Raw genomic sequence first — 26,844 nt, 5'->3', positions numbered from 1 at the left:
CGTGCGGATAGCGTTCAAGCTGCGTAATCGGTGGATCACTGGATCGAGTCCCGCTAGTATTTTGCTTTAATTTATATTTTTTTCAAGACTAATAATATTATTTCATACATGTTACATTTGGAAGGTAGTACGATTGAAAGCCACGTTTTTCTGCATGAACTGTTATTGAATTTCCAATGCTATTTGGTTATTTGCTAATTTTTATTACCACAACATTATAATTACCGAAAAGTTTTCTTGAAAATGTGTGCCTGTCGTTATTTCCGAAATCCCTTACACCTGCAATGGGTAAGGTACCGAGAATCGCTTTGCACCTGGACGCTTCGATGTGCAGACAGAGGTTTCAAGGGCGAGGGACAGGCTTGGGCATTCCAAGTCAAACATCGATAAATAGAGGTGTATACAACTTTACTCAATTATACAATGAGTTACCATATGCCAGAATATGAGGGTAATTTACGATTAATCATAGGATGTGCTTTCCACATTAAAAATTGCACGATGATATTTTCCATACGGACATGGGGAATATTAATTAAAACGGCATCTATTACCTCGAATGAATGCAATTTTCCTGTATTCGCAAGAAATCTTCAGAGTTTCTAATGGAAAACGAAGCTCGAAGACATTTTGAAAAAATTTCTTCCAACCAACAATTTAGATGAAAGCGCATAGCGCAACATTTTCATAAATATCGGTACTGGAAATTTGGAATGTACGATTGAATGTATTTTAATAACATTTTCACGAGAAGCAGTTTCTCCTTCGTGTCCGTCAGATATGAACAAGTTTGAGTGCACTTGATATAGTTTTTAACTGGCTTTTAGAAATAAAAGTCGCATAATATTTGCTGTAAAATAAAAATTAGTTAACAGCGAAATAACATTGGAAATTCAAGAAAAGTTCGTGCAAATACACGTATCTTTTCATCATATTACCTTTCAAATGTAACATGTATGAACTAATACGACTAGTCTTGAAAAATATATAAATTAAAGAAAAACATGAGCGTGACTCGATCCAGCGAGCCACTGAACACGGAGGTTGAAAGTAAAGCGCGTGACAGTCGCCATCTCGTGGTCTTCGTTGTTGTTGTTTCTGTTGTTGTTGTTGTTGTTGTTGAGGTCTTCAGTCCTGAGACTGGTTTGATGTAGCTCTCCATGCTACTCTATCCTGTGAAAGCTTCTTCATCTCCCAGTACCTACTGCAACCTACATCCTTCTGAATCTGCTTAGTATATTCATCTCTGGGTCTCCCTCTACGATTTTTACCCTCCACGATGCCCTCAAATGCTAAATTTGTGACCCCTTGATGCCTCAGAACATGTCCTACCAACCGGTCCCTTCTCCTTGTCAAGTTGTGCCACAAAATCCTCTCCAATTCTAATCAATACTTCCTCATTAGTTATGTGATCTACCCATCTAATCTTCAGCATTCTTCTGTAGCACCACATTTCGAAAGCTTCTATTCTCTTCTTGTCCAAACTATTTATCGTCCATGTTTCACTTCCATACATGGCTACACTCCATACAAATACTTTCAGAAACGACTTCCTGACACTTAAATCTATACTCGATGTTAACGAATTTCTCTTCTTCAGAAACGCCTTCCTTGCCATTGCCAGTCTACATTTTATATCCTCTCTACTTCGACCATCATCAGTTATTTTGCTCCCCAAATAGCAAAACTCCTTTACTACTTTAAGCGTCTCATTTCGTAATCTAATTCCCGCAGCATCACCCGATTTCATGCGACTACATTCCATTATCCTCGTTTTGCTTTTGTTGATGTTCATCTCATATCCTCTTTTCAAGGCACTGTCCATTCCGTTCAGCTGCTCTTCCAAGTCCTTTGCTGACAGAATTTCAGTGTCATCAGCCGGCCGAAGTGGCCGAGCGGTTCTAGGTGCTGCAGTCTGGAACCGCGAGACAGCTACGGTCGCAGGTTCGAATCCTGCCTCGGGCATGGATGTGTGTGATGTCCCTAGGTTAGTTAGGTTTAACTAGTTCTAAGTTCTAGGGGACTGATGACCTCAGAAGTTGAGTCCCATAGTGCTCAGAGCCATTTGAACCATTTTTTAATGCCATCGGCGAACCTCGAAGTTCTTCTCCATGGATTTTAATACCTACTCCGAATTTTTCTTTTGTTTCCTTTACTGCTTGCTCAATATACGGATTGAATAACATCGGGGAGAGGCTACAACCCTGCCTCAATCCCTTCTCAATCACTGCTTCCCTTTCATGCCCCTCGACTCTCATAACTGCCATCTACTTTCTGTACAAATTGTAAATAGACTTTCGTTTCCTGTATTTTACCCCTGCCACCTTCAGAATTTGAAATGAGGGTATTCCAGTCAACATTGTCAAAAGCTTTCTCTAAGTCTACAAATGATAGAAACGTAGATTTGCCTTTCCTTAATGTTTCTTCTAAGATTGTATCGGACCGATACATCATTGATGCGTAAAACTTCTCTTGTGATTTTCTCGAAGTCACCTGAATAGTACGCCTAACTACTGGCACATTAGGTTTTCCTAATGGACAGCTAAAATTGTACAAAGTTTGAAGTAAATCCGTGATCCACACGCCGTGGCGCCCCATTGTTACTATCTGTTTCGTTGAACTGCATATCACCTGATGATGTCCGTAAAGAATGAAATCTGTCGTAACTTTATAAACGCACTTAAAATAAGAGCTGAAGTTGTGTTAGTTGCGTTAACATCCACGGATGCCAGACGCTGTCTGCTGGGTAACGGCCCGGATGACTCTTTTCACGGGGAGGCGTGCCTCGCACCTGTGGCCAGTGCGGGGGGCCTGCCCGCCTCCCGAGCACATTAGCCAAGGCGGTCGAGTGCCAAATCACCACGTCCCTGCGCGCTGGCGCTGCGCCAGTTGGACAAGGCTGCAGGCAGGAAGCCGGCACTTGGACGCCCCTCGCGGCCTCCATTCACTGCACGCTGACGGGTCAGTGACGACTCTGTGACGTCACCGCTGCTCCCCCAGCTACGTCACCCAAATGCCGTCGTATCAGAATGTGGCCAGCTGGAGGACCGGGACACAGGATGACACAACTTCGACATTTGCGTTTTGCTGTTACTGCGATGAAATTTCACACCCAACGGATAAGATTATTCTTTTCAAGGACAGCTGATGGAGAGTTAAATACAGTAATAGCGATAGAGTTCAACAAGCTCTACTGGTGTTTCTTCTTCTACTAAAGCAATTTTATTCTTAAGCAAGTTAGTCTGCTTCACGGGCAGCTACGTACGGTCTTGTGGTCGTATTCAAATGATGGCCAACATGTGACACATGCTTGAGTCAGTTTTGTAGCAGAGCAAACCATCTTGCATACCGTGTACAACGTTAGCGGTTTTGCATGTACATTGGAGAAGTGAACGTTAAGTGAAATTTTTTCACGTTTATCTCAAAGATGCAAGCGTCTGCTCACATTTATCGGTGTAGTTCCGCTTGCCTGTACAATGGCCTCCACTCTTTATTTCAACTGAAAGTCTGCAACAGATATTCATAACATTTTTTGGTAAAACATTTTCCGCAGCTCCAATATATTTGTAGATATTCGTGTACACATAAAAGCTGCTTTTAGTGAATGAAAGTCTATTGACGTCTAGTTTCGGTACGAGTACAATATTTAAGTCGACGTAAAAAAAAGCCAGTATAGTAAAAAATGTTTATAGGATGTTTTTATTACAGTGTATTCTCACGTCGACCTGAAAAAGACACTTCCTGTCGAAACTTTAATTTCTTGGTAGTATGTTTTTATTGTAATGTATTTTCAGGTCGACTTGGAAATGGTACTACCTACTGAAACTAGCGCGTAATTCAGTAAAAGCAGCTTGGAGTGTTAACATGAATTTCCTGAAGGACATTCATTATACGATCTGGTCTGCTACAAAAATGACGTATATATGTTACAGGTATCACTTGCATACGTCCACAAGGTCGAAACTTACCAGTCGTGACGAAATAATAAATTACTCAAGAATAAATCAACCTAACTTGATGCCGAAATGGTCTTAAGAGGCTGTGGAAACCTGCGGAAAGAAACTAATTTGAATTCAAACGCTTAGGAGGATATGGTATATGATAATCACATGCTGCAAAACTCTCCAGATCCCATGCGCTTATTTCTATAGGATATTGTATCAATGTCTCAGTAAAAGATGTGGACGACATTCCGAACAATTTTTGAGCGATTTTTGGTGAATACGTGTTAAATATTGAGTGGCACTACATCGGAACACGTAGTTTTAGACATGCAGTTAGAGAAGTTGGAAATCGCATCTCCACAAACAGTGTCATTTACGTAATTACGTGCAGTAGGACTCAGAACGTCATTTGGTTCAGTTTCAAATTATCATTTAAGATTTTCTGGATTTCGGTCTCGAGTAACGTAGTGAGTCTTCCTGACACTTGACGAGACTGTCATTTCCGATAATCCCTTACGTATAAGAAAAGTTACGGCGTACCGAGATTTCCATGCTAGCTTGCATAGATTTTGAATCTCCGTCCCTATTCTGCGTGTTGAATGACGCAGTCGTGCGTGTGGAGTATCAGTGAAACTAGCAAATCGCTTCTCGATCTGAAAACAGCTTATCAGCAGCAAGAGGGGCATTGTCTCATGCCTCTGCAAACTCCATTTTTCTAATTTTAATGTCCATGTAGATAGGTTACACTTGTAGATTTACTTTCGTTCCGAGTAATGTGGAGAAACATCATTAGTAATTAATTCTATTGGACTCATAGTAAGGTGGAATGCGATTTGCATCTCCCCCAGGCTATGTTGATCTACCGTGGTTTTCCTAAACTATTTCGATCGAACGGCGGGATATTCATGTATCTATGCCGCGGCCATTTACCTCTTTTTTCCTTTTACACTTGATGTATGAACTTAGCTACCTCAGTGTGAATGAGACGTTAAACGTTTGTCATTTTTCGTCAGGTATTCTGAAAAATAGAGCATATCTCGTCCTGTACGTTTTCTTTCATCATGGAGATATCATATCCCCTTTTTCTAAAGCTGTTGTACGAACAAGTTATACGAAACCAAAACGCGATGCCCAGTAATATTATTACTTTATATTATGAGTATAATACAAGTATGTTGAGGAACATTGTATCTTCACTCAAACGAATTTCAGTTCGCTGCTGCAACGAAGAACTGGTTACGCAGTTAGCAGTAGTTTATACATGGCCAGACGGAGTTCAAGAAAGCTGGAGATTTGACTTTCTACGAGGATATATTCTTGCAGAGGCGAAAAGTTATCAAAGACAGCCGAAGTGTGAAGTGTTTTGGGTGCGACATTGCTCAACGCATGATGGAGCGGTTTACAAGGCTGCATTCGGTCTAACAGATTGAGATTTCCCTAAGGATATCGAGACATCGTGGCCCACCATCCACATCCCTGCATTGTCCAGATTATTCACCGCATCTTCGGAAGTCGTAGTTGGCGGGACGTGAAACGTTGATGTTCCTTCATGGTAAGACATTGCTGTTGGAACGGTCCTTGTGTCCCTTTTATTTGAATGATAACACTGGTTACAAGTTCGGCACAAGTTGAGCCTGACGCACAACACAGGCTTCTGGCTATCTGCGGAAATGCAAAGAATGAACACTTTGAAACAGTGCAAGTCTGTGAATAAAGTCCGTATACTGCTATGAGAAAGCCGGCTAAACACCATTGTCCAGGCTGGCAGCATGGGTCGTCAGCAAGAGGGTAGCTGGTGCGTACGTTGTAAGTATGTACACTGGGTACGACAATGGCTTGTTGTCACTGTGCAACAGCTTTATCCCGCTTCGGAAATAACGGGATCGTGGCACGTGGCGTGACAGGACGAAGGAGGGCGGTGTGCTCGCTGTCTGCTGGCGTAATATGTGGAAGCGCCAGTTGAGATAGAGAATAAAGTCGCTGGCTACAGCAGTTATCAATGGAGTGCGTTGGTGGATAAAAACCAGTCAGTAATTGTCGGGATTCCGTAAAAACTAAGAGAGTTGTTAGAAAGAACCACAGAGAACACGTAACGTAAGTATAGTAAGAATACTATCAGTGCGGCGAGCAATCTAGAACTAAAATCACAGTCGAGTGCAAGTTGCCCAAACTGAACATTCGTGAACGCCTGGCAATTTGTAAACCACCACCAGTAACAACCCAAATGGTGTAAGACCGTGCAACACCGTCCAACTGTTATTGGAAAAGAAGAAGGGCCAACGATGTTCTGGAGAGGCACAGATGGCATCGTGAAGTAAGGAGCTATCGGGTATGACTTAGGGCAAAGCTGGCAATGGTTGAGGGAACTCTGACGGCACAACAATACGTCACAGACATCTTGCGTCCTCAGATGTTACATCTCATGCGATAGTTTAGTGTGCCATTTTTCAACAGGGCAATGCCCGCCCCTACACGAGACGGGTCTCTATGAACTGTACGCATAATGTTGAGATACTCCCGTGACCACCAGGATCTCCAGATCTGCCACAACCGCGCAGGATTAGCCGAGCGGTGTACGGTGCTGCAGTCATGGACTGTGCGGCTGGTCCCGGCGGCGGTTCGAGTCCTCCCTCGGGCATGGGTGTGTGTGTTTGTCCTTAGGATAATTTAGGTTAAGTAGTGTGTAAGGTTAGGGACTGATGACCTTAGCAGTTAAGTCCCATAAGATTTCACACACATTTGAACATTTTTGAGATCTGCCACAGATAAAATATGCGTGAAACCAGATCGTATATGAACTCCGTCCTAATGCCAGTATCCTGGATATCAAGGTTCAAATGGTTCAAATGGCTCTGACCACTATGGGACTTAACAACTGAGGTCATCAGTCCCCCAGAACTTAGAACTACTTAAACCTAACTAACCTAAGGACATCACACACATCCATGCCCGAGGCAGGATTCGAACCTGCGACCATAGCGATCGCACGGTTCTAGACTGAAGCGCCTAGAACCGCTCGGACACACCGGCTGGCCGGATATCAAGGAGTAGTGACAACAGTTACGGGGCAGCTTGCCTCAGGAGAGGATAAAACTTTACTACCATTTTCCCAACCGAATCACTGAATGTATGCAGGCCAGCAGGGATGAAATGTAATACTGGTGAGTGTGCTGATACTGCCAAGTCCTTTGTAAATTTGATTCGATATTGTAATCATTGATATAACATGACATACCCTCTCTACTCGTAAAGTTCCAGTTGTTTCCTACTCCCCTTTAGGGGATGCAGTGTAATTAGCATTTCAGCACAAAGGCTCGAAGTAGGTAAGAATAATGACATAAGAGTACGAGTATGTAAGGAAAGAGCCCGGAACAAGTTTCTCATTGAGAAATAGTGTTGGAATTATGTTTGTTTAGGAGAAGGTCGTGTTATGCCTCTAGTAAAAGGGTAAAACGTCCACCAGTATGTGTCGGAACTCGACAGGTACAGGACAATGGTCTATCGAAAGTGCGGTTCGTCTTTCAACAATAGTGCTGCTTGCGCTGGTGGTATTTCATGACTCTCTTTGAGTGTGCAGTCTATGGGTTCAGCGAGAGTCATAACGACATGCATAACTCAACGAGCCAAAACGACTAGCCCCCCGTGAAGACAGACATATTGTTCACATGAAAGTGCAGTATCGTACAACCACGTCACGTTCTTTGAGTCAGGAAAATGGCTTGTTAGCATTAAGACAAGGATCCACTTGGGCATTGAGACGGTGTCAGAAGCAGCACGCACGGACAGTCAGCATAGCGACCAGGGTTCCTTCTTTCCTTGGTGCAACAGCAGAGGGAAGGTGGGCCGACGGTGGTCCCTCGAACAACACTGGACATTGTCACCACGTCGTATGTTTAGACGAATACCGGAGATACTAGTGCGCACAGCATCACTATGGGCATATGTGTGTGTGGAAGCTCCGGGGAGAAGTAACGTTGCCACAAGTATTCGTCATCGTCATAAGGGCCCAGATGGCTTGAGTACCATTGGCTAAACAACACGATGACGCCTGATTCAAATAGCCGGTAATTGTAACTGCAGCCATTACTTTTCTGGCGAGTTACGTTGGGCTCTCTGGGCAGCCAGCGGCTATGTCGTTTCTTTGAGGTCTCTGTGACGCTATCTTTCAACGAGATGTTGCAAGACCATATGTTACCCATGCTGTCCTGACCTGCCTCAACACACTGCGTGTTCGACTGTTGTCATGGCCAGTACATTCTTTAATCTCTTATCCACTGAAAACATATGCTCATTTGTTGACGAGACACTGGTACGCCACAATTCATTGGCCACTAAGGCTGTTGAGCTCTAGCATAGAGTCGAAGCAACATGAAATTTCGTGCCCGTAACTGTCATCCCAGCTTTCGACTCAGCGTCCACCTCGGTTGGCGCCATTGTCGCTGACAGAGGTGGCAACTCTGTGTACCCAACTGCCAATCCTGTACAGTCCCAAACCAGCTGCAAGTTTAATCATGTATGTTTGCTACTATGCTATTTATACACACAACAAGTAAAATAACGTTTCTAGCTACCCTTCCTGATGTTACAAAGTCAATGGCCTGCATGTATACGTGCTGTGACGTACGGAGAGCAGTTTTACTAGTGTGGAGTAGTGGATTTCATACCTCACAACGTCGAAACGCTTTCGAACTGGCATGTAATTTGCTGAACTGATTGTGGTCTTTCTACCTGCTGTTTCACCCCGAACGATACGCAAAGTCCAATGCCTACCTGACGTCAGAGTTGAAGTGTCTCATACGTCGGACACCTGCGGTCTGACTGACATCAAATTCTTTGATGCCTGTCTTGCTCGTTCTGTTATCTCCTGTCTCACCAGTAGTGTTACCTGAGAATGATGCATAACGCCCGTGGCATCGAACGTTACGTTGGGTGGCGGTTGAGGGTAAGTCGAGCTCAGGATGCCATGGAACATCAGTCCAGGACGTGGGTGAATAGAAGCCTGGCGACTGGGTGTCTGTGTGACGCCAACTGAGCGTAAGACTGCAGTAAAGAACCAAACATTTATTGTTTATGTTGTGACTTGGCAAGACAGCCAAGCCACTAGGAGGTGAAGCCGAAAGGCACGCGTTTAAGCTCACGCAGGCTGGCGTGAGGTTTGGAACAGGACAAGGTAATGAATATAGCTTCTTGAATAATTAACTTTAATCCATAATTGGTGAACATCTGTCTGACGGTACATGCATCACAAGATAAATAGCAAATAATAATGGCGCCTTGCTAGGTCGTAGCAAATGACGTAGCTGAAGGCTATGCTAACTATCGTCTCGGCAAATGAGAGCGTAATTTGTCAGTGAACCATCGCTAGCAAAGTCGGCTGTACAACTGGGGCGAGTGCTAGGAAGTCTCTCTAGACCTGCCGTGTGGCGGCGCTCGGTCTGCAATCACAGACAGTGGCGACACGCGGGTCCGACGTATACTACCGGACCGCGGCCGATTTAAAGGCTACCACCTAGCAAGTGTGGTGACTGGCGGTGACACCACAGTTTATAAGAATAGACAGATGATATAATGGCGTCGCAGGCTGCTCTTGGCAGCCGTGTAGGAGCAGTGTACGACGTGCCTGGAATACGCCAGCACCAGAGAGTGACTTGCGTTGACGCTGCTGTGATGATGTGATAACAGGGGCGGTACAAGGCTGGTGAGGTAGCGACAAGACACGTGCGTCAGCTATGCTACCGGCGGCGGCTACCGGCAGCCGAGTTACGTTGGGCTCTCTGGGCAGCAGAGTGGCCAGCAGAAGTGGAGTCTGCCCATAGGATTCGGAGATGGGCAGCCGATATCGCACAACTCCACGATGTCTGAAGAGTGGCTTGCACGAACCTGGACTGGCACCACAGATTTCCCAGGATGGAATGTGGCAGCAGTTGTAGTAATGCCCCAAAGTGGCTCGCTGATCGAAGGTGTCTAAGTCCTCCTCAACGGACTCAGCATGAATGGGAACGCTGCGGCTAACAGACTGGCCGGATGCAGACTAACGTATCTCCACTGAAAAGTGAGCAATATTTACATGAGATTGGCCCAAGCTTTTTATGCTACTGTATCGGTTTCTTCGCCCTGTCTCATTAGACTGCTGCGGCCTGGACGTGGTGAAAATAGGCCGTCGTAGCTGCTGCATCGTTTTGCTGCGTCCGTAGCTTAGCCTCCTGGACTGCATTGCTCAGCTTGGGGGTGAAGTAAGCTGCCCGTGGTCCGCTCGCAATGCTGCGATATCAGTGGTCTTCACTTGTTGAAATTCCTTTCGACGGTTATGAACTTGACATGCTTCCCTCTGCTTCTTGTGTTGCCAAGAAAGGTGTCTGAATTTTTACTTGGCTGCATCAGATACAATGCTGTAAAAAAATTAATGCAACTGGAGAGACGAGGTCGATTTTAATCCGATGGCGGCATATGCCACCTGGGGGATAGTAGATGTACTGATAATGGTTTCAACATCGTCCGCCAACAGACAGCGTAATGGTATAGCTATCGGAGCGTCATCTGTGTCTACCTTTTGATAGGGAATGATCACATCCAGAAGGCTCAGTGTGTGCAAACGTGTGAAAGAAGCAGGCCACCATGCCATGGGGACGCACTCATGTTTCCTACAGCCAACTGAGCGAGTTTGAGCCGGCCGAAGTGGACGAGCAGTTAAAGGCGCTACAGTCTGGAACCGCACGACCGCGACGGTCGCAGGTTCGAATCGTGCCTCGGGCATGGATGTGTGTGATGTCCTTAGGTTAGTTAGGTTTAAGTAGTTCTAAGTTCTAGGGGACTTATGACCACAGCAGTTGAGTCCCATAGTGCTCAGAGCCATTTGAACCATTTTTTGAGCGAGTTTGAAATGGGATACATCGTTGGCTTTTGAATGGTGGGATGATCCATTTGGAGAATTGGCACACAAGTTGGTCGTGCTGCGCCAGTTGTGCGACGATGCTGGTATCAATGGTCACGTGAACGCTCTCACATCCTTAGACAAAGTATGGACGTCCACGCAACACAGACGCCCACCAGGATCTTCGTATTGTAAGGACAGCACTGGCAGATTGTACAGCATCTACAGCCCAGATAAGAGGGCTTGTGAGCACATACATGTCAACGTAAACCGTTGCAAACCAGTTATTAGCAGTGGGACTACACACACACACACACACACACACACACACACACACAGTAGCCCGTCTTCCAGTCATGCCACAGCATCGACGTGCATGGATCGACTGGTGCCGTCAAGGAATCTCTTGGAAGATGGAATGGTGCGACGTGGCCTTCATTGATGAAAGCAGATTCTGCCTGAACGCAAGCGATAGTCATCTGCGTGTACGACAAAGAGAGCTCTCGTGGAGAGCAATCGTCCACTACACACTGGTCCCAACCCATGTAATCATTTAATGGACTCCATGGGCGCCGGCCGCGGTGGTCTAGCGGTTCAGGCGCTCAGTCCGGAACCGCGCGACTGCTACGGTCGCAGGTTCGAATCCTGCCTCGGGCATGGATGTGTGTGATGTCCTTAGGTTAGTTAGGTTTAACTAGCTCTAAGTTCTAGGGGACTAATGACCTCAGCAGTTGAGTCCCATAGTGCTCAGAGCCATTTGAACCAATAAAACATGTACACACCTTATTATGATGATTGCGCACAATGGCGTCCTATCCGAACAAGAACAAGCATGAGAGTGTCTGGCGCTTTTTGTTTCACGCCGACACAAAAAAGAACAAAGATGATATAATAATAATAATAATAATAATAATAATAATAATAATAATAATAATGACTTTCAGTAGAGTTTCTTTTACGTATGACAAATATAATCGTGGAAAAATATTTAAGAATTTATAGTTTGCCTAATCTGGGCCATGGGACGTCATAAAGATCAGCTGTATACCTAATCCAGTCGCACATGAGTGTGTTGCAGTGAGATGTCAATGACCATTGCATTAAAAAATTTCTCTTATCTAAACTATGACTAGTCCCTGGCAGTTTACTAGCCTTCAAGGGACAATATTTTCCCTTTTGCGTGCTTTTGATAATGTAACATTTCGATAAAACACAATTGCAAAACAAAACCCAATCTTTTTAAATCTCTTCCTTAGATATTTTTGTTTTCTGCATTAAAACTTCCCATTTTCTGACTTTGTTTAATTAATAAAATCATGAAGCTATCCCATTCAAACGCTCTAGTAAACGTGAATGAGTAATTACGACTAGATTGTATTAAATATGTACGATGCCTTGCAGGATGGATTCCAAAAAATAATTGCAATAATAGAAACTATTCAGTGATAGAAACACAGCCTACAGGTTAGTCACAAAGAACGGACAGAGGTAGATGTAGAGTACATTGGCTATTGCGAATACATAAATAAATTTACTTTTGTTTCTTCATTCAAAACAGACATTTTTCAGTAGTATTTAAATGGCGCCAGTGCGAAATATGTTTATTTTTCGGTAATTTTAGGTAGACAACAAAATGTCTTTATCACAGTTATTCTTCTATACGCTAATGATGTGACAAAGTCCGATGAAATGATCAGTTAGCAGAAAAGTTTAGACAAACAATCCGACGTGCCCCAAATCACAGTGAACTCGCATGAGATGACTCTGTCGGATTCCACACTCGGCCAGATCGGTTACGAATCCGCAGTTCTACCTCTATAATAAAAAAAAAATCGTGTGACCGCAACACACATGAATTTCCCTTTGAACGTTTTGCATCCAGTTCGCCACAATTGCCTTTCATAAACATGCATTTCAGTTCAATCCATTCGCGCTGTGCGTCATATCGCCGGAATAATTCCCTCCTGTATGTCGTTCATTTACGTTATATTCAACCGCTCTTGTGAAATTTCAGCTTTGTACTTCCTGGTATGACAATGTTCGCTGCGCCCTTTCTTTACTGTACAATAAAATGCAGATTGCAGCTTTTCTTGGGGACTTAAATATGTAGCATAAAAAGTAATGACCCTGCAGTATGAGGAATCCTAAGAATGAGTTATGCAGTTTTGGTAATTTTCGACCATTCTAGGGGCTGTATTACAGCTAACGACACATTCATTACATTTTTTTTTTTAAAGGAGGTGGAGATGTGCCATTAAAACAGCGGCGAGAGTGTGTAGAAAATTTGCATGTGATTTTCAGGGCGTTGCAGAAACGTTTATCGTATGGACATATTCACATCAGTAGAAGGTTGCATATTTGGGAACATTTCCATTCTTCTACCTGTATCGATAACACTTCGCTGATTATGATTTAGATTCGCTCTTTTACACTGCCGCTGCCTTACTATCAGTGACACCGTAATATTTACAGCTCCTGTCGGCTATCTGTTAAGGATGTTCTAATTCATGCACAACTTCCATAAAAATAAAAAAGTTCCAGTGTGACAAGAAAATGTTAGATGAATCAAATTCCATAGTCTCTAATATCAGTTTAAGAATGTGTCTGGAGTAGATGCAGAAATTTTGACGGCTTCTTGTATTCATAATCTGACATTAGTAAATGGTTGATGAGACGGCGTCTACCTTCTACAACTATGACGATCTTTAAAGTCGGAAAAAAATGCACTTATGTGTGGTTCTCTACTGTCATCAGAATTTTACACACAATTTTTCATCTGCATGCATGAGATGTATTCTCTGACAACATTTTTGGTTATTTCACATTTCATTGTCTTCTCTGATCAAGCGAGGGTCTTTAAGGCCTTCCTTACAACGGCCCAGACAGTACACGTACCAGATTGTTGTAACAGTTACATTTCACAGCTTTTTCTTTTGGCTAAACGCATTTATCTCGTACAGGAACGTCAAATGATTGTAATAATAATGTAATTTGTCAAATTTATAGTTTATAACTGTTTTAATTAAGTGACGTGTCTGAAATGACACGAAAAAAGAAAACTAGAGGCGTATATTTACCAATCCTTCACTATAGTGAACCGTTCTTATATGAAAGAAATTTAGGCACTGGATTTCTTTAATATACATGACTCGCATTTTAACACAGAATTTCTAGGTAGACTGTCATGCACTTCTTACTTGAAACTTACTTTTTAAATGAATATATTGATTGTAATTGCAGTGCTAATAGTAGGATTAATAAAAATTTGAATCATTTTCATACAATGTGAATGTGATTAAAATGAGTGAGGATAGGTACAACTTGAATAATAATGATGCTAATGTTAATGTGAAAAACTTTCAGTGCACGAATATGAGCTCACGAAAGAGGGATGGTAGACAGAATGGAGTGCGGACTGCAATAAGATTTATGGGGAGAACTGTCGTCGTGATATGTGATACGTCGCCAATCTTCATTTGAAGCTGAAAATAGTAAAAATTTTTTGATATCGTTCGACAGTACTTTTCAGGATCACATTCATGTAGAAAAGGTAGATTTTGAGATGGGGACTCTGTTATTAAGTATGAATGCAGGAACATTTACCGGCTAGAGACATTCTTCAATAGCTTTCAAACGAACCTGTTAAAAGCTCGAAAGGTAGGGCTGCAAAAATTGATCCAATGATAGTATCCTCACTAGCCCTCACCTTTCTAAAATATCTGCACGTGGGCCTATTTTTGTAGAAACGTACATTTTCTTTCAGATTTAGAAGGATGTAGGTTGCAGTCGGTACTGGGAGATGAAGAATCTTGCACAGGATAGAGTAGCATGGAGAGCTGCATCAAACCAGTCTCTGGACTGAAGACCACAACAACAACAACATTTTCTTTCATACTTTTGCAAGCGATGACAGACAACTTCCTTTTGGAGTCGACAAGAAAAGTGAAAAATATTGATTGATTGAGCATGCTTTTCCGTGTAACCCTGCCAGGCATCCTGTTTCGGTAGCAAGTCTAATGAAGCAAGCCGTGTGCTCTTTGGTTCATTTACTATTTTATTTCTGACGTTTTCTCGGCGTGACTGGTAGGTGGTATCTAGCTCCGGTTGGAATACAAGTACCGAGAAGACGCAAGAGTTTCATAGACGAGACTGGGGAAGACATCTGGGTCAATCATCGAAATATCCCGGTTTTAAAGCAGGGTCGAGAGGCGACCAACCACAGAAAAGAATGAGTCCTTTATTTGAATCCGTTTCCTCCTGTATTAATTCACGGAAGGACTTTGCTGGTGTGATGTCATTGATGTGAGTTACTTGTGGCAGGTACCCTCCTCGTTTGCTTTCTGTTTTATATTAATAGTAGGTGATACTAGGTTCGTTTAGTTATTTTTTCTTTCGTTTGTTTCCTGAATGGAAGGAAGTGCAATTAATCATCTGTTTTGTTTACATTGTTATCTAATTTATTCAAAATATATTCCTATAAACTTCATTTGGTGTTTTGCTTTTAGGTGCAAAGGCAAATAACGTTTGTGGTTATCTAACAGGCCAACACGCTATATATAGTTGTCCGCATGCGAAAGATGATTTAATAGAAATTCACTCCGCAACATTAGAATGTTTACATTCGTGCTTCATTGATGGTGACACTGGACGCTAATCTTACTGGAAATTTGAACCTTCTAAAGCTGAATGGTACGTTGGATGAAATGAGTGGAATTTTTGGTATCAGTACTTACTCACCTTTTTCTTTTCCAATTAATGTTTCCGCTTCTGTCATTATTTTTAGAAGCTTTTTTACTAGGGGTCACTGAGCGAATTCACGAAATGTGGTGGTGAGCATGCACTTTCGCCATGGTTCATCATTGGAACAACGGTTGAAAGATTTTTTTCTTCACTTTTTCTTCGTTGATTTCTTATTGTTCAATTAAGTAATTTTTTGCTGAATTTGTTCGCCCACACAACTATTATCAGTTCTTCCTCTGTGTTTACTACGCTGCACGACTCATACGTTAAGAAGATTTCGCCGAAGTACGGATTAATGCGATATGTTGTGTTTTAGAACATTCGAGAATATTCTACTTAACAAATGAATTCATGCGAAAGAGACCGAAGATGTCTTGGTAACCACCACTTGCACCTCCACAACCACGACAGCTCTCACCGTACAGTCAGTGCGGTGCACAACGGGCGAACCAAGAGTAGCAAAATGGTTCAAATGGCTCTGAGCATTATGGGACTTAACATCTGTGGTCATCAGTCCCCTAGAACTTAGAACTACTTAAGCCTAACTAACCTAAGGACATCACACACATCCATGCCCGAGGCAGGATTCGAACCTGCGACCGTAGCAGTCGCGCGGTTCCGGACTGAGCGCCTAGAACCGCTAGACCACCGCGGCCGGCACCAAGAGTAGCAAGCGCCAGATATAAAAAAACTTGTGACCGGAGGTTGGTAGTTTTGGAGACATCGTCAGTTTCATCCACAAACACTTCTATTTATATATTGACATTGCGTTACATTCTCTTTCTCAGAAAACATTTGATCAGGCGAGCATCCGCGACTGAGGGACATATTTATAGAATAAAATCTCCGCTTTATTTGCCAGTAATTTCTTAATTTATTGCACATAGGAGGGGATCCTTGGCAGTATAGTGGTTAGTATCTCAGCCTGTGCGCAATAAATTACGAAATTACTGGCAAATTAAGCTGATTCTTTATTCTATAAGTCTGTTTCATAAACGTAACATGTGTCCAGTTCATTAGTACTCCTGTTAAGCCGTGCACTACGTGTAGAGTTGCCAAGATTTTTGTGTGTACCTTCCTTTGTTCTGCTTGTCTTATAATGTGGGACGAACCTGACTTGCTTCCAAGCGTTGGAAATTATTTAGATGCGGCCAGAATTTTGGATGCGAGACCCTCGCCCTATCCGGCGAGTGACCCAGTTTTCCTTGCTGGCGCTTGTAATGCGTAGTTACGAAACGCAGAGCTCTGAATCTTCGGATGCTGTAATTCTCCGCTCCGTCGATAGAAATTGCTGAAAGTTATTTTTCGGTTTCCGCTTGTACTTCTGTTTTCCTTCTCACTCCTCCACTTCGAAAAGTGGCATCGTCATCTTACACACTTGTTGCTGCACATTTCGTTTCCTCGCGAATAGTCCTGTTCCCACCTTAGCATTGATACCGAGTGCGTATGTCAAATACTTTTATTAATCGGTCGTATAATCGTTGAACGACAATTTCTTTAATATCATCTCACTTAACTCATGGCTTTGTGTGACATGACTCATTTTGAAACATCATTGAAGGAAGTAGTTATCGTCGAATTTTCTTTAATTCTCGTAAAATATTCATTGTAGTTTATATTCATTATGCTTCTATGATTTGTCCCGCCTGAATCACTAGTTCTTATACATATCCGCTAAATTTAAAACATAGAAGCTATGCACGCCCTATCAGTGCGTTAAGTGTGCCAATTAATGAACTGGCACCATTTTTAAATCAGAATATACGTAAGTGATTGACTATTCATCTAGTATAATACTTGTTACAATACGTTTTAAAACAAAGTGCAAAACTAAATCAAAGGTCCAATAGTCTGCCATAGCCGCATTTATTGAAGTAGTTAAGATATTGACACAATCGGTTTCGCAATTTTTAAGTAGTTTCTTCTGGTGTATATAAGGCTGTGTCATATCGTATAGTGAGCTATTGCAGAACGCAGAGTAACAGTTGGCGTGGCTAGGCAAAGTACGGCAGGGCCGAGCGGTTCTAGGCGCTACAGTCTGGAACCGCGCGAGCACTACGGTCGCAGGTTCGAATCCTACCTCGGACATGGATGTGTGTGATGTCATTAGGTTGGTTAGGTTTTAGTAGTCCTAAGTTCTGGGGGACTGATGACCACAGAGGTTAAGTCCCATAGTGCTCAGAGCCATCTGAACTATTTTTGATGACAGTCAGCCACTGCGTATGCACTATGGCGGTGCATAAATTTTCGCCGCACTCTCTCAAATGCCCCTGTTGTCTTTGGTAGAATGAGACAGGAAGCTACGACCTTGCCAACCATTTCCTCTTCAGTTAGTACTGTATTATTCTTACTTATATTTCTCAGTAAATTTCGTTTAATTCAGTCCCAGTAAATAATTACTTTGACCACATAGCATCTCTGCCTGCTCGTAGCCGCCCGGAGTGGCCGTGCGGTTCTAGGCGCTACAGTCTGGAGCCGAGCGACCGCTACGGTCGCAGGTTCGAATCCTGCTTCGGGCATGGATGTGTGTGATGTCCTTAGGTTAGTTAGGTTTAATTAGTTCTAAGTTCTAGGCGACTGATGACCTCAGAAGTTAAGTCGCATAGTGCTCAGAGCCATTTGAACCATTTTTTTTGCCTGCTCGTATTTTGACTAATAAAACACCTAGGTCACTGTGGACCCTTTCATTTACCTTAGATTTAGTTCATATCCTTTTTTTCCTCGCACCAGTTCGCTGTTACGCGACCATGGACGGAAATTTCTCCATCACATTTGTGTTGATATTATTATTTCAGCATATGTATTGACGACTTAGAGCTTGTGTACATCTTAGTAAGACTGATGGTGGACAAGAAAGCTAAAGCAACTGATGTACACTCCTGGAAATGGAAAAAAGAACACATTGACACCGGTGTGTCAGACCCACCATACTTGCTCCGGACACTGCGAGAGGGCTGTACAAGCAATGATCACACGCACGGCACAGCGGACACACCAGGAACCGCGGTGTTGGCCGTCGAATGGCGCTAGCTGCGCAGTATTTGTGCACTGCTGCCGTCAGTGTCAGCCAGTTTGCCGTGGCATACGGAGCTCCATCGCAGTCTTTAACACTGGTAGCATGCCGCGACAGCGTGGACGTGAACCGTATGTGCAGTTGACGGACTTTGAGCGAGGGCGTATAGTGGGCATGCGGGAGGCCGGGTGGACGTACCGCCGAATTGCTCAACACGTGGGGCGTGAGGTCTCCACAGTACATCGATGTTGTCGCCAGTGGTCGGCGGAAGGTGCACGTGCCCGTCGACCTGGGACCGGACCGCAGCGACGCACGGATGCACGCCAAGACCGTAGGATCCTACGCAGTGCCGTAGGGGACCGCACCGCCACTTCCCAGCAAATTAGGGACACTGTTGCTCCTGGGGTATCGGCGAGGACCATTCGCAACCGTCTCCATGAAGCTGGGCTACGGTCCCGCACACCGTTAGGCCGTCTTCCGCTCACGCCCCAACATCGTGCAGCCCGCCTCCAGTGGTGTCGCGACAGGCGTGAATGGAGGGACGAATGGAGACGTGTCGTCTTCAGCGATGAGAGTCGCTTCTGCCTTGGTGCCAATGATGGTCGTATGCGTGTTTGGCGCCGTGCAGGTGAGCGCCACAATCAGGACTGCATACGACCGAGGAACACAGGGCCAACACCCGGCATCATGGTGTGGGGAGCGATCTCCTACACTGGCCGTACACCACTGGTGATCGTCGAGGAGACACTGAATAGTGCACGGTACATCCAAACCGTCATCGAACCCATCGTTCTACCATTCCTAGACCGGCAAGGGAACTTGCTGTTCCAACAGGACAATGCACGTCCGCATGTATCCCGTGCCACCCAACGTGCTCTAGAAGGTGTAAGTCAGCTACCCTGGCCAGCAAGATCTCCGGATCTGTCCCCCATTGAGCATGTTTGGGGCTGGATGATGCGTCGTCTCACGCGGTCTGCACGTCCAGCACGAACGCTGGTCCACCTGAGGCGCCAGGTGGAAATGGCATGGCAAGCCGTTCCACAGGACTACATCCAGCATCTCTACGATCGTCTCCATGGGAGAATAGCAGCCTGCATTGCTGCGAAAGGTGGATATACACTGTACTAGTGCCGACATTGTGCATGCTCTGTTGCCTGTGTCTATGTGCCTGTGGTTCTGTCAGTGTGATCATGTGATGTATCTGACCCCAGGAATGTGTCAATAAAGTTTCCCCTTCCTGGGACAATGAATTCACTGTGTTCTTATTTCAATTTCCAGGAGTGTATTTCAATGGCGTACTAGACCTGAACTCGGCGCAGTTCGTTTGCTTTCTCGGAAGGAGGGAGGTAAAGGTGTGCTGTGCTCTGATCAAGACGCTGCGGAGCCCCTTAAGAGGCATCTAGGCATCGGCTTACCAATATCGATCTCGACAGTCCAAAACATAGTTGAGCTGCCGCCAAGTTCTTCGTACTTCGCAGCGAAGCTTCGCCAAACTCAGCCGGCTTGTCGCTCACCGCTGAGCGCACTTGTGAAACCGGAAGTTTCCCTCCCTCGTCGGACATACAACGCAAGCCGAGTGAAAATAAAATACCATTAACGTAGAACGCCCGATAGGAGCTTTATTAGATCAACAGGTCACATCGTCACCGCTATGAAGGCCACATATTGTAGTATCCGAACTATCGGCGTTGCAACAGGACCTAGTCACAAGAACGGGGCAATATTATTTAAAATGAGACCAGGTTCGGATACTTGCACATATTTACGTAATATGCTTAGAACACTTGTTATCAATCAGGAACAGGAACACTGCTGGCAACAAAAAATGTTACCGATTTGGTGAAATAACAATAAAAATCAATGAAATTAATTTCCGTAGAGCGTTTTCGAAGAATTTAGGGTGTTTTTCAGGGAAAAATTTATTACCCTGTACAACTAACCCTTATTCTGATTTCACATTCCTAACCTGCCGTTTCCTGTACGCTAACTATTCTTAATTGTTTTCAGCAAAGGTGAACTCTGCTGCCTGTGGCAGACGCGAGAGCTGCTATTGCCCTCAATCTGGAGCGTTGTGGAATAGTGCTGTACGATATGTTACTAATTTGTTTTATTTGCTACAGCTTATAGTTTCAGGTATTACGAGCGACAATTTGTGTCCAGCTGCACTGTGGAAGCGACAAACGAGCCAGTGCCCACACAGTGCCCGTGAAAACGGGCTCTTTGATACTGCTCTGTTGATCTACGATATAACTTCTCCATTTTACAGGTTTCCGGCAGTCTGCTGTCACGCACTGTTGGCGCGCGTTGGAACTCCTCGTTCCGCAGCGCGAGCCGTAGCGCTTGGAAGCAGCGGCTTTACAGAGCAGAGGCCGCACCGGGAATCTGAACTGATAGGTGCAAGCCCACTTCTTGCGCCATTGAAGGGTTTCCAGTACACGACTGAATAATGTTAGACGATCGTGGTTTTTGCAAAAAAAAGTTCTGCATACTCTGTCAAGTGTGCATTGCAATGATCGATGCATAGCCACTAATTCATACCAGAATGTTGTGAACAATGTTCACTGGTTTTCTTAGCGCGTACTGTAATTCCCGGGAACCTGCACTGTGTGCTAGTACAGGAGGATCAAAGCCAATTCTGTGTTATGTTGCACACGTGTATGTAACGTAGAGCGTGGGGAAAGAAAGGAAAGGGACGAGAGAGAATTCGTGACTTCTGTCCGCACAGGGCATTGTGGTGATGCAATGGCGAAAGCTGAAAATTTTTGCCGGGCAGGGACCCGGACCCGGATTTACCGCTTTTCATGAGCGGTTGCCTTAACTGATGTCCGACAGAAGAGACACCACTCCAATATGTTCATTTCTGTTCCAGCGCGACGGCTCCTTGACGTCTGTTTCAGTGCGGGAATCAATAACTTGCGAGAAGGGTGGCTAACAGACGAGGGACGTAGAATTGCAGCACGCGTTGAGTTGGAAATTTGAGTCCGGGTAGCCGAAGCGGTTGAGACAACGGCTCACAAGGAGCGGTAAATCTGGGTTCGAGTTCCGGTCCGACACAAATTTTCAGCTTTCGCCGTTGCATTTCCACAATGCCCTGTGCGACTGGAAGTCATAAATTTCCACCCATCCTTTCCATAGCTTTCCTCATTCTCGACTTCGTATAATTTTTTTATTTTGATTGTGGACAAAAAATTAGTTGAGTTGGTAAAGATAAATAGGACACCTTGTATATAACAAATAATTGAAGATGTTGAGTGGAAGTGTTGTAAGATGAAGAGATTCTCTCAGAAGAGGAAATTGTAGTAAGTAGCATCAAACTCGAAACTTTCTGGCAGATTAAAACTGTGTGCCCTGCCGAGACTCGAACTCGGGACCTTTGCCTTGTCGCGAGCAAGTGCTCTACCAACTGAGCTTGCCCGCGAAAGGCAAAGGTCCCGAGTTCGAGTCTCGGCCCGGCACACAGTTTTAATCTGCCAGGAAGTTTCATATCAGCGCACACTCCGCTGCAGAGTGAAAATCTCATTCTGGAAACATCATCCAGGCTGAGGCTAAGCCATGTCTCTGCTATATCCTTTCTTTCAGTAGTTCTGCAAGGTTCGCAGAAGAGCTTCTGTTAAGTCTGGAAGTTAGGAGACGAGGTACTGGCAGAAGTAAAGCTATGAGGACGGGGCGTGAGTCGTGCTTGGGTAGCTCAGTTGGACGCCGGCACGGTAGCTCAGCGTGTTTGGTCAGAGAGTTACGTGCTCTCTGTAATAAAAAAACTGAGTCAATCGATCAACAACGAACATAAATGGATGTCTTACGACGTCCGCCCCGAGATAAAAAAAAAAAGTTGGTAGAGCACTTGCCCGCGAAAGGCAAAGGTCCCGAGTTCGAGTCTCGGCCCGGCATACAGTTTTAAACTGCCAGGAAGTTTCATATCAGCGCACACTCCGCTACAGAGTGAAAATCTCATTGTGGAAGCATCAAACTCGTCATAAGTCTGACGAAGAGAAAAATAATAAGCATACGGAAACCATCGTGCTTCACGTTCATCTTTTTCTTCAAAGAACTCAGACTAATTTCATATGCGGCACTGCACTTGGAAAATCGTTGCTTCCAAACGAGACGGTGTGCTTTGTCTTTTTTGTTCTATCCACAGACTGTAAGAAGGCGGACGAGAGGGCGTGGCGTTTGGCGAGCGCATCGTGTTCGCTTGTGGCCGACGGGTGGTGACTTAAGTTGTGCTGGTTGAGCAGGACAGCTGGCCGGCAAGCGGCTGCGCTCGACGTTCGGCCGCCCCAGCAAGGTGCCGCGCCTGGGAGACGTGGACCCCACGGGCGCCTACTGTGCCGTGCCAGAGGAGTGGCTGCTCCGCAAGACCGGTACGCCGCCAATCCAGGCTTGCCCGCATCGCCCGCACGCAGCCCCCCACCCACACGCGCAAGCGCACAGTGGCAGCAGGGACAGCGCGTGCCGGAAGTTCGCTCTTCTCCCTCACCTGAACATTGATGTCACGTCAGCTGCAGAGTCAGCTGCTAGGGTCTCCCAAACTGAGCAGGTTCCGACAAACCTCGAACCACGTGTCCACAACGACCCAACTTACCATATTCCTACATACTGCGATGGCCATGATCGAACTAACGTGCTTAACACTGAAAATGACTCAGACTGGCAAGTCTGTCGGTTCAAATTACCCTGAAAGTTATCCCCTATGTAGCCTAACAACTAGGAGGATATCCGATATGGACTGGCCCTTTAAACTGAAGTAGACAACTACCGTACAAGACTGCAACACTCTTATTCCCCTTCTCTTATCCTTCAGTTTGCTTGTTCATAAAGTACGTTTTGCGGCTGCCAGTCACATTTTTATGTTATACACTGAGGTGAAGTCGTTGGAAGTCCCATGCACAAGTACTGACCCATGCTGCCTTTTACAGGTGCCCGTAATTGCGAAAGTCTTGCCGATACAGGATTTTGTGCAGGAACTGGCCTCTCGATTACGTCCCATAAATGTTCGATAGGATTCTCGTCGGGCGATTTCGGTGGCGAAACATTCACTCGAATTCTCCAGAATATTCTTCAAACCAATCGGGAACAATTGTGGCCCAGTGACATGGTGCATTGTCATCCATAAAAATTCCATCGTTGTTTGGGATCATGACGTCCATTAATGGCTGCAAATGGCGTCCAAGCAGCCGAAAATGCAGCAGTCCATTCCATGTAAACACAGCCGACAACATTACATAGCCACCATCAGCTAGCTGACAACTTGGGTTTATGGTTTCGTGGGCTCCGCGCCACGCTCGAACACCAGCAGACAACATTGCGAGACCTTCCTCCCACAACCCGTCAGACCACAAAGTCACGTATGCTGTCAGAGGCGTGGCCAAGTGGCAGGCGCCGCCGCCTGTAACATCGGCAGTCTGTAGCATCGTTGAGTGAGAATTTGCTGGGTTCCTATCCGAGATTTGTTCCTCAAGACCTCTCTAAAGCCCCTCGAAATTTGTCGCAACATTATTGACACACGCTGTGTATTTCAGTATAGGCAACTCAATAATACAGAACCTCAACATCCTAAACATCAAGGATAAATACCATGATGCACGAAAAACTCACTTGAAAATGGAAAAATTCACAAAACGTTTCGTGCAATAAATAAAAACACACTTAAAAAATTGTATCACCTGGGTTCCGAGAGTTCCGGAACCTGTACAGAAAACTGGAATATAGATCAACATAAACATCATTTCTGCCCTTTTTATTCCTCATTAAAACCACACACTGCATATTGTACCACAATACAGCGAGACTTTCAGAGGTAGTGGTCCAGATTGCTGTACACACCGGTACCTCCAATACCCAGTAGCACGTCGTCTTGTACTGATGCATGCCTGTATTCGTCGTGGCATAATATCCACAAGTTCAAGGCACTGTTGGTCCAGCTACTCAACGGCGATTCGGCGTGGATCCCTCAAAGTGGTTGGTGGGACACGTCGTCCATAAACAGCCCTTTCCAATCCATCACAGGATTGTTCGATAGGGTTCATGTCTCAAGCACTTGCTGGCCGCGCTAGTTCGAGCGATGTCGTTATCCTGAAGGAAGTCGTTCAAAAGATGTGCACGATGGGAGCGCGAATTATCGTCCATGAAGACGAATGCCTCGCCAATATGCTGCCGGTAAGGCTGCACTTTCGGTCAGAGGATGGAATTCACGTATCGTACAGTCGTTACGGCGCCTTCCACGACCGACAGCGGCGTAATCCACCCCAAAACAGTAGAGAACCTCCACCTTGCTGCACTCGTTGAACAGTGTGTCTGGGGCGTTCAGCCTGACCGGTTTCCCCTCCAAACACTTCTCCGACGATTGTTTGGTTGAAGGCATAACCGACACTCGTCAGTGAAGAGAACGTGATGCCAATCCTGAGCGGTCCATTCGGCATGTTGTTGGGCCCATCTGTACCGCGGTGTCGTAGTTACAAAGATGGATCTCGCCATGGACATCGGGAGTGAAGTTGCGCGCCCGCATCTCGTGGTCGTGCGGTAGCGTTCTCGCTTCCCACGCCCGGGTTCCCGGGTTCGATTCCCGGCGGGGTCAGGGATTTTCTCTGCCTCTTGATGGCTGGGTGTTGTGTGATGTCCTTAGGTTAGTTAGCTTTAAGTAGTTCTAAGTTCTAGGGGACTGATGACCATAGATGTTAAGTCCCATAGTGCTCAGAGCCATTTGAACCAAGTGAAGTTGCGCATCATGCAACCTATTGCGCAGAGTTTGAGTCGTAACACGACGTCTTGTGGCTGCACGAAAAGCATTATTCAACATGGTGGCGTTGCTGTCAGGGTTCCTCCGAGCCATAATCCGTAGGTAGCGGTCATCCACTGCAGTAGTAGCCCTTGGATAACCCGAGCGAGGCATGTCATCGACAGTTCCTGGCTCTTTGTATCTCCTCCGTTTCCGAACAACAACGCTGTGGCTCACTCCGAGACGCCTGGACACACCCCTTGTTGAGAGCACTTCCTGGCACAAAGTAACAATGCGGACACGCTCGGACCGCGATATTCACCGTCTAGGCATGGTTAAAGTATAGGCAACACGAGCCGTGTACTGGAGCGCTGCTCATGCATAATTGTTTACGTCTTTAGGTGGGTTTAGTGACACCTCTGAACACTCAAAGGGACTGTGTCTGTGATACAATATCCACAGTCAACGTCTATCTTCAGGAGTTCTGGGAACCGGAGTGACGTAAAACTTTTTTTGATGTGTGTAAATAGACAAATAAAAGAAAAGCGTGACTGGCAGCAGCTAAAGTTATTTTATAAACATTCTCATTGTTTTTGAAAAACATGTCTGTTTAAAAATGACATAACAGAACACCCAGGACTGGCGCTCTTAAATATGGGAATTTGCCTGAACCTGAGCGTTATTTTAATGGTTGCTTGGCTACCAAAAGCCTCCAAGGTGAAGAGGTTAAGTCACTTTAACCTGATGGAGTATATCCTACAATGTCTGGCCATTCACTTGTCTGTTACTCCATCCTTTCATAGTACTGACAGAGTAATCGAATTGAAATATCGGGATGCGCTGAAGATTCCACACCGGTAAACTTTAGAATTCTCGTGAAATTGATAGTTGTGCTGCCGGTAGAATAGCGACTGTTTTTAGTTTCAGACTGAATAGATCCTTGTAAGCTAGGCTTCCGCGACCTTTGACACAATCAATAAATTTCTTCAGGGTATATGATCGCATTGTCAATATGCATACTTCTCTGCCGGCCGGAGTGGCCGAGCGGTTCTAGGCGCTTCAGTCTGGAACCGCGCGACCGCTACGGTCGCAGGTTCGAACCCTGCCTCGGGCATGGATGTGTGTGATGTCCTTAGTTTAGTTAGGTTTAAGTAGTTCTAAGTTCTAGGGACTGATGACCTCAGATGTTAAGTCCCATAGTGCTCAGAGCCATTTGAACCATACTTCTCTGACGTTTCGGCTACTGTTTCAAATGGCGAAAATGTCGGTGAATTTTGCGTGTTGGCAGTTCCGCTACATACCCTGAAAAATTTTGTTGATAATGAGCAGGTCCTACTACACGAAGCAGAGAACTGTGCCCCGTAACACTATTTCCATGGCTGATCCTTTGTTTTTCGCGTTGCGGCTGCTATGAGCGATATGATACGTTCGAAAGTGACTAACAAGTAAGAGTTCACACCATCAAGTAATACTGCTGGTGCAATTAACATACTGGAAGAGTGTCCCAAGCTGCACGGCTCCTGGCGAATTAGTCACCGAACAGCTAATGGAGGAATACGTA

At 45.0% G+C, this 26,844-nt stretch overlaps 1 protein-coding gene across 2 annotated transcripts in view; it reads left to right on the top strand.

The window, feature by feature from the left end:
- Positions 1-26,844, top strand: part of LOC124603448 (transmembrane protein 65) — a 524,529-nt gene that overhangs the window by 158,659 nt on the left and 339,026 nt on the right. The window contains exon 2 of one of the 2 annotated variants that reach the window (XM_047136396.1): positions 22,804-22,929. The exons of the other annotated variant lie outside the window; for it this stretch is intronic. Coding sequence (XP_046992352.1) covers positions 22,804-22,929 — 126 coding nt within the window. The remainder of the gene's footprint in view (positions 1-22,803; positions 22,930-26,844) is intronic. 2 annotated transcript variants of the gene reach the window in all.

The sequence above is a fragment of the Schistocerca americana genome, chromosome 1 (genome assembly GCF_021461395.2).
Source record: "Schistocerca americana isolate TAMUIC-IGC-003095 chromosome 1, iqSchAmer2.1, whole genome shotgun sequence".
Taxonomy (NCBI): Eukaryota; Metazoa; Arthropoda; class Insecta; order Orthoptera; family Acrididae; genus Schistocerca; species Schistocerca americana.
This window is presented reverse-complemented; position numbering and strand designations above follow the sequence as displayed.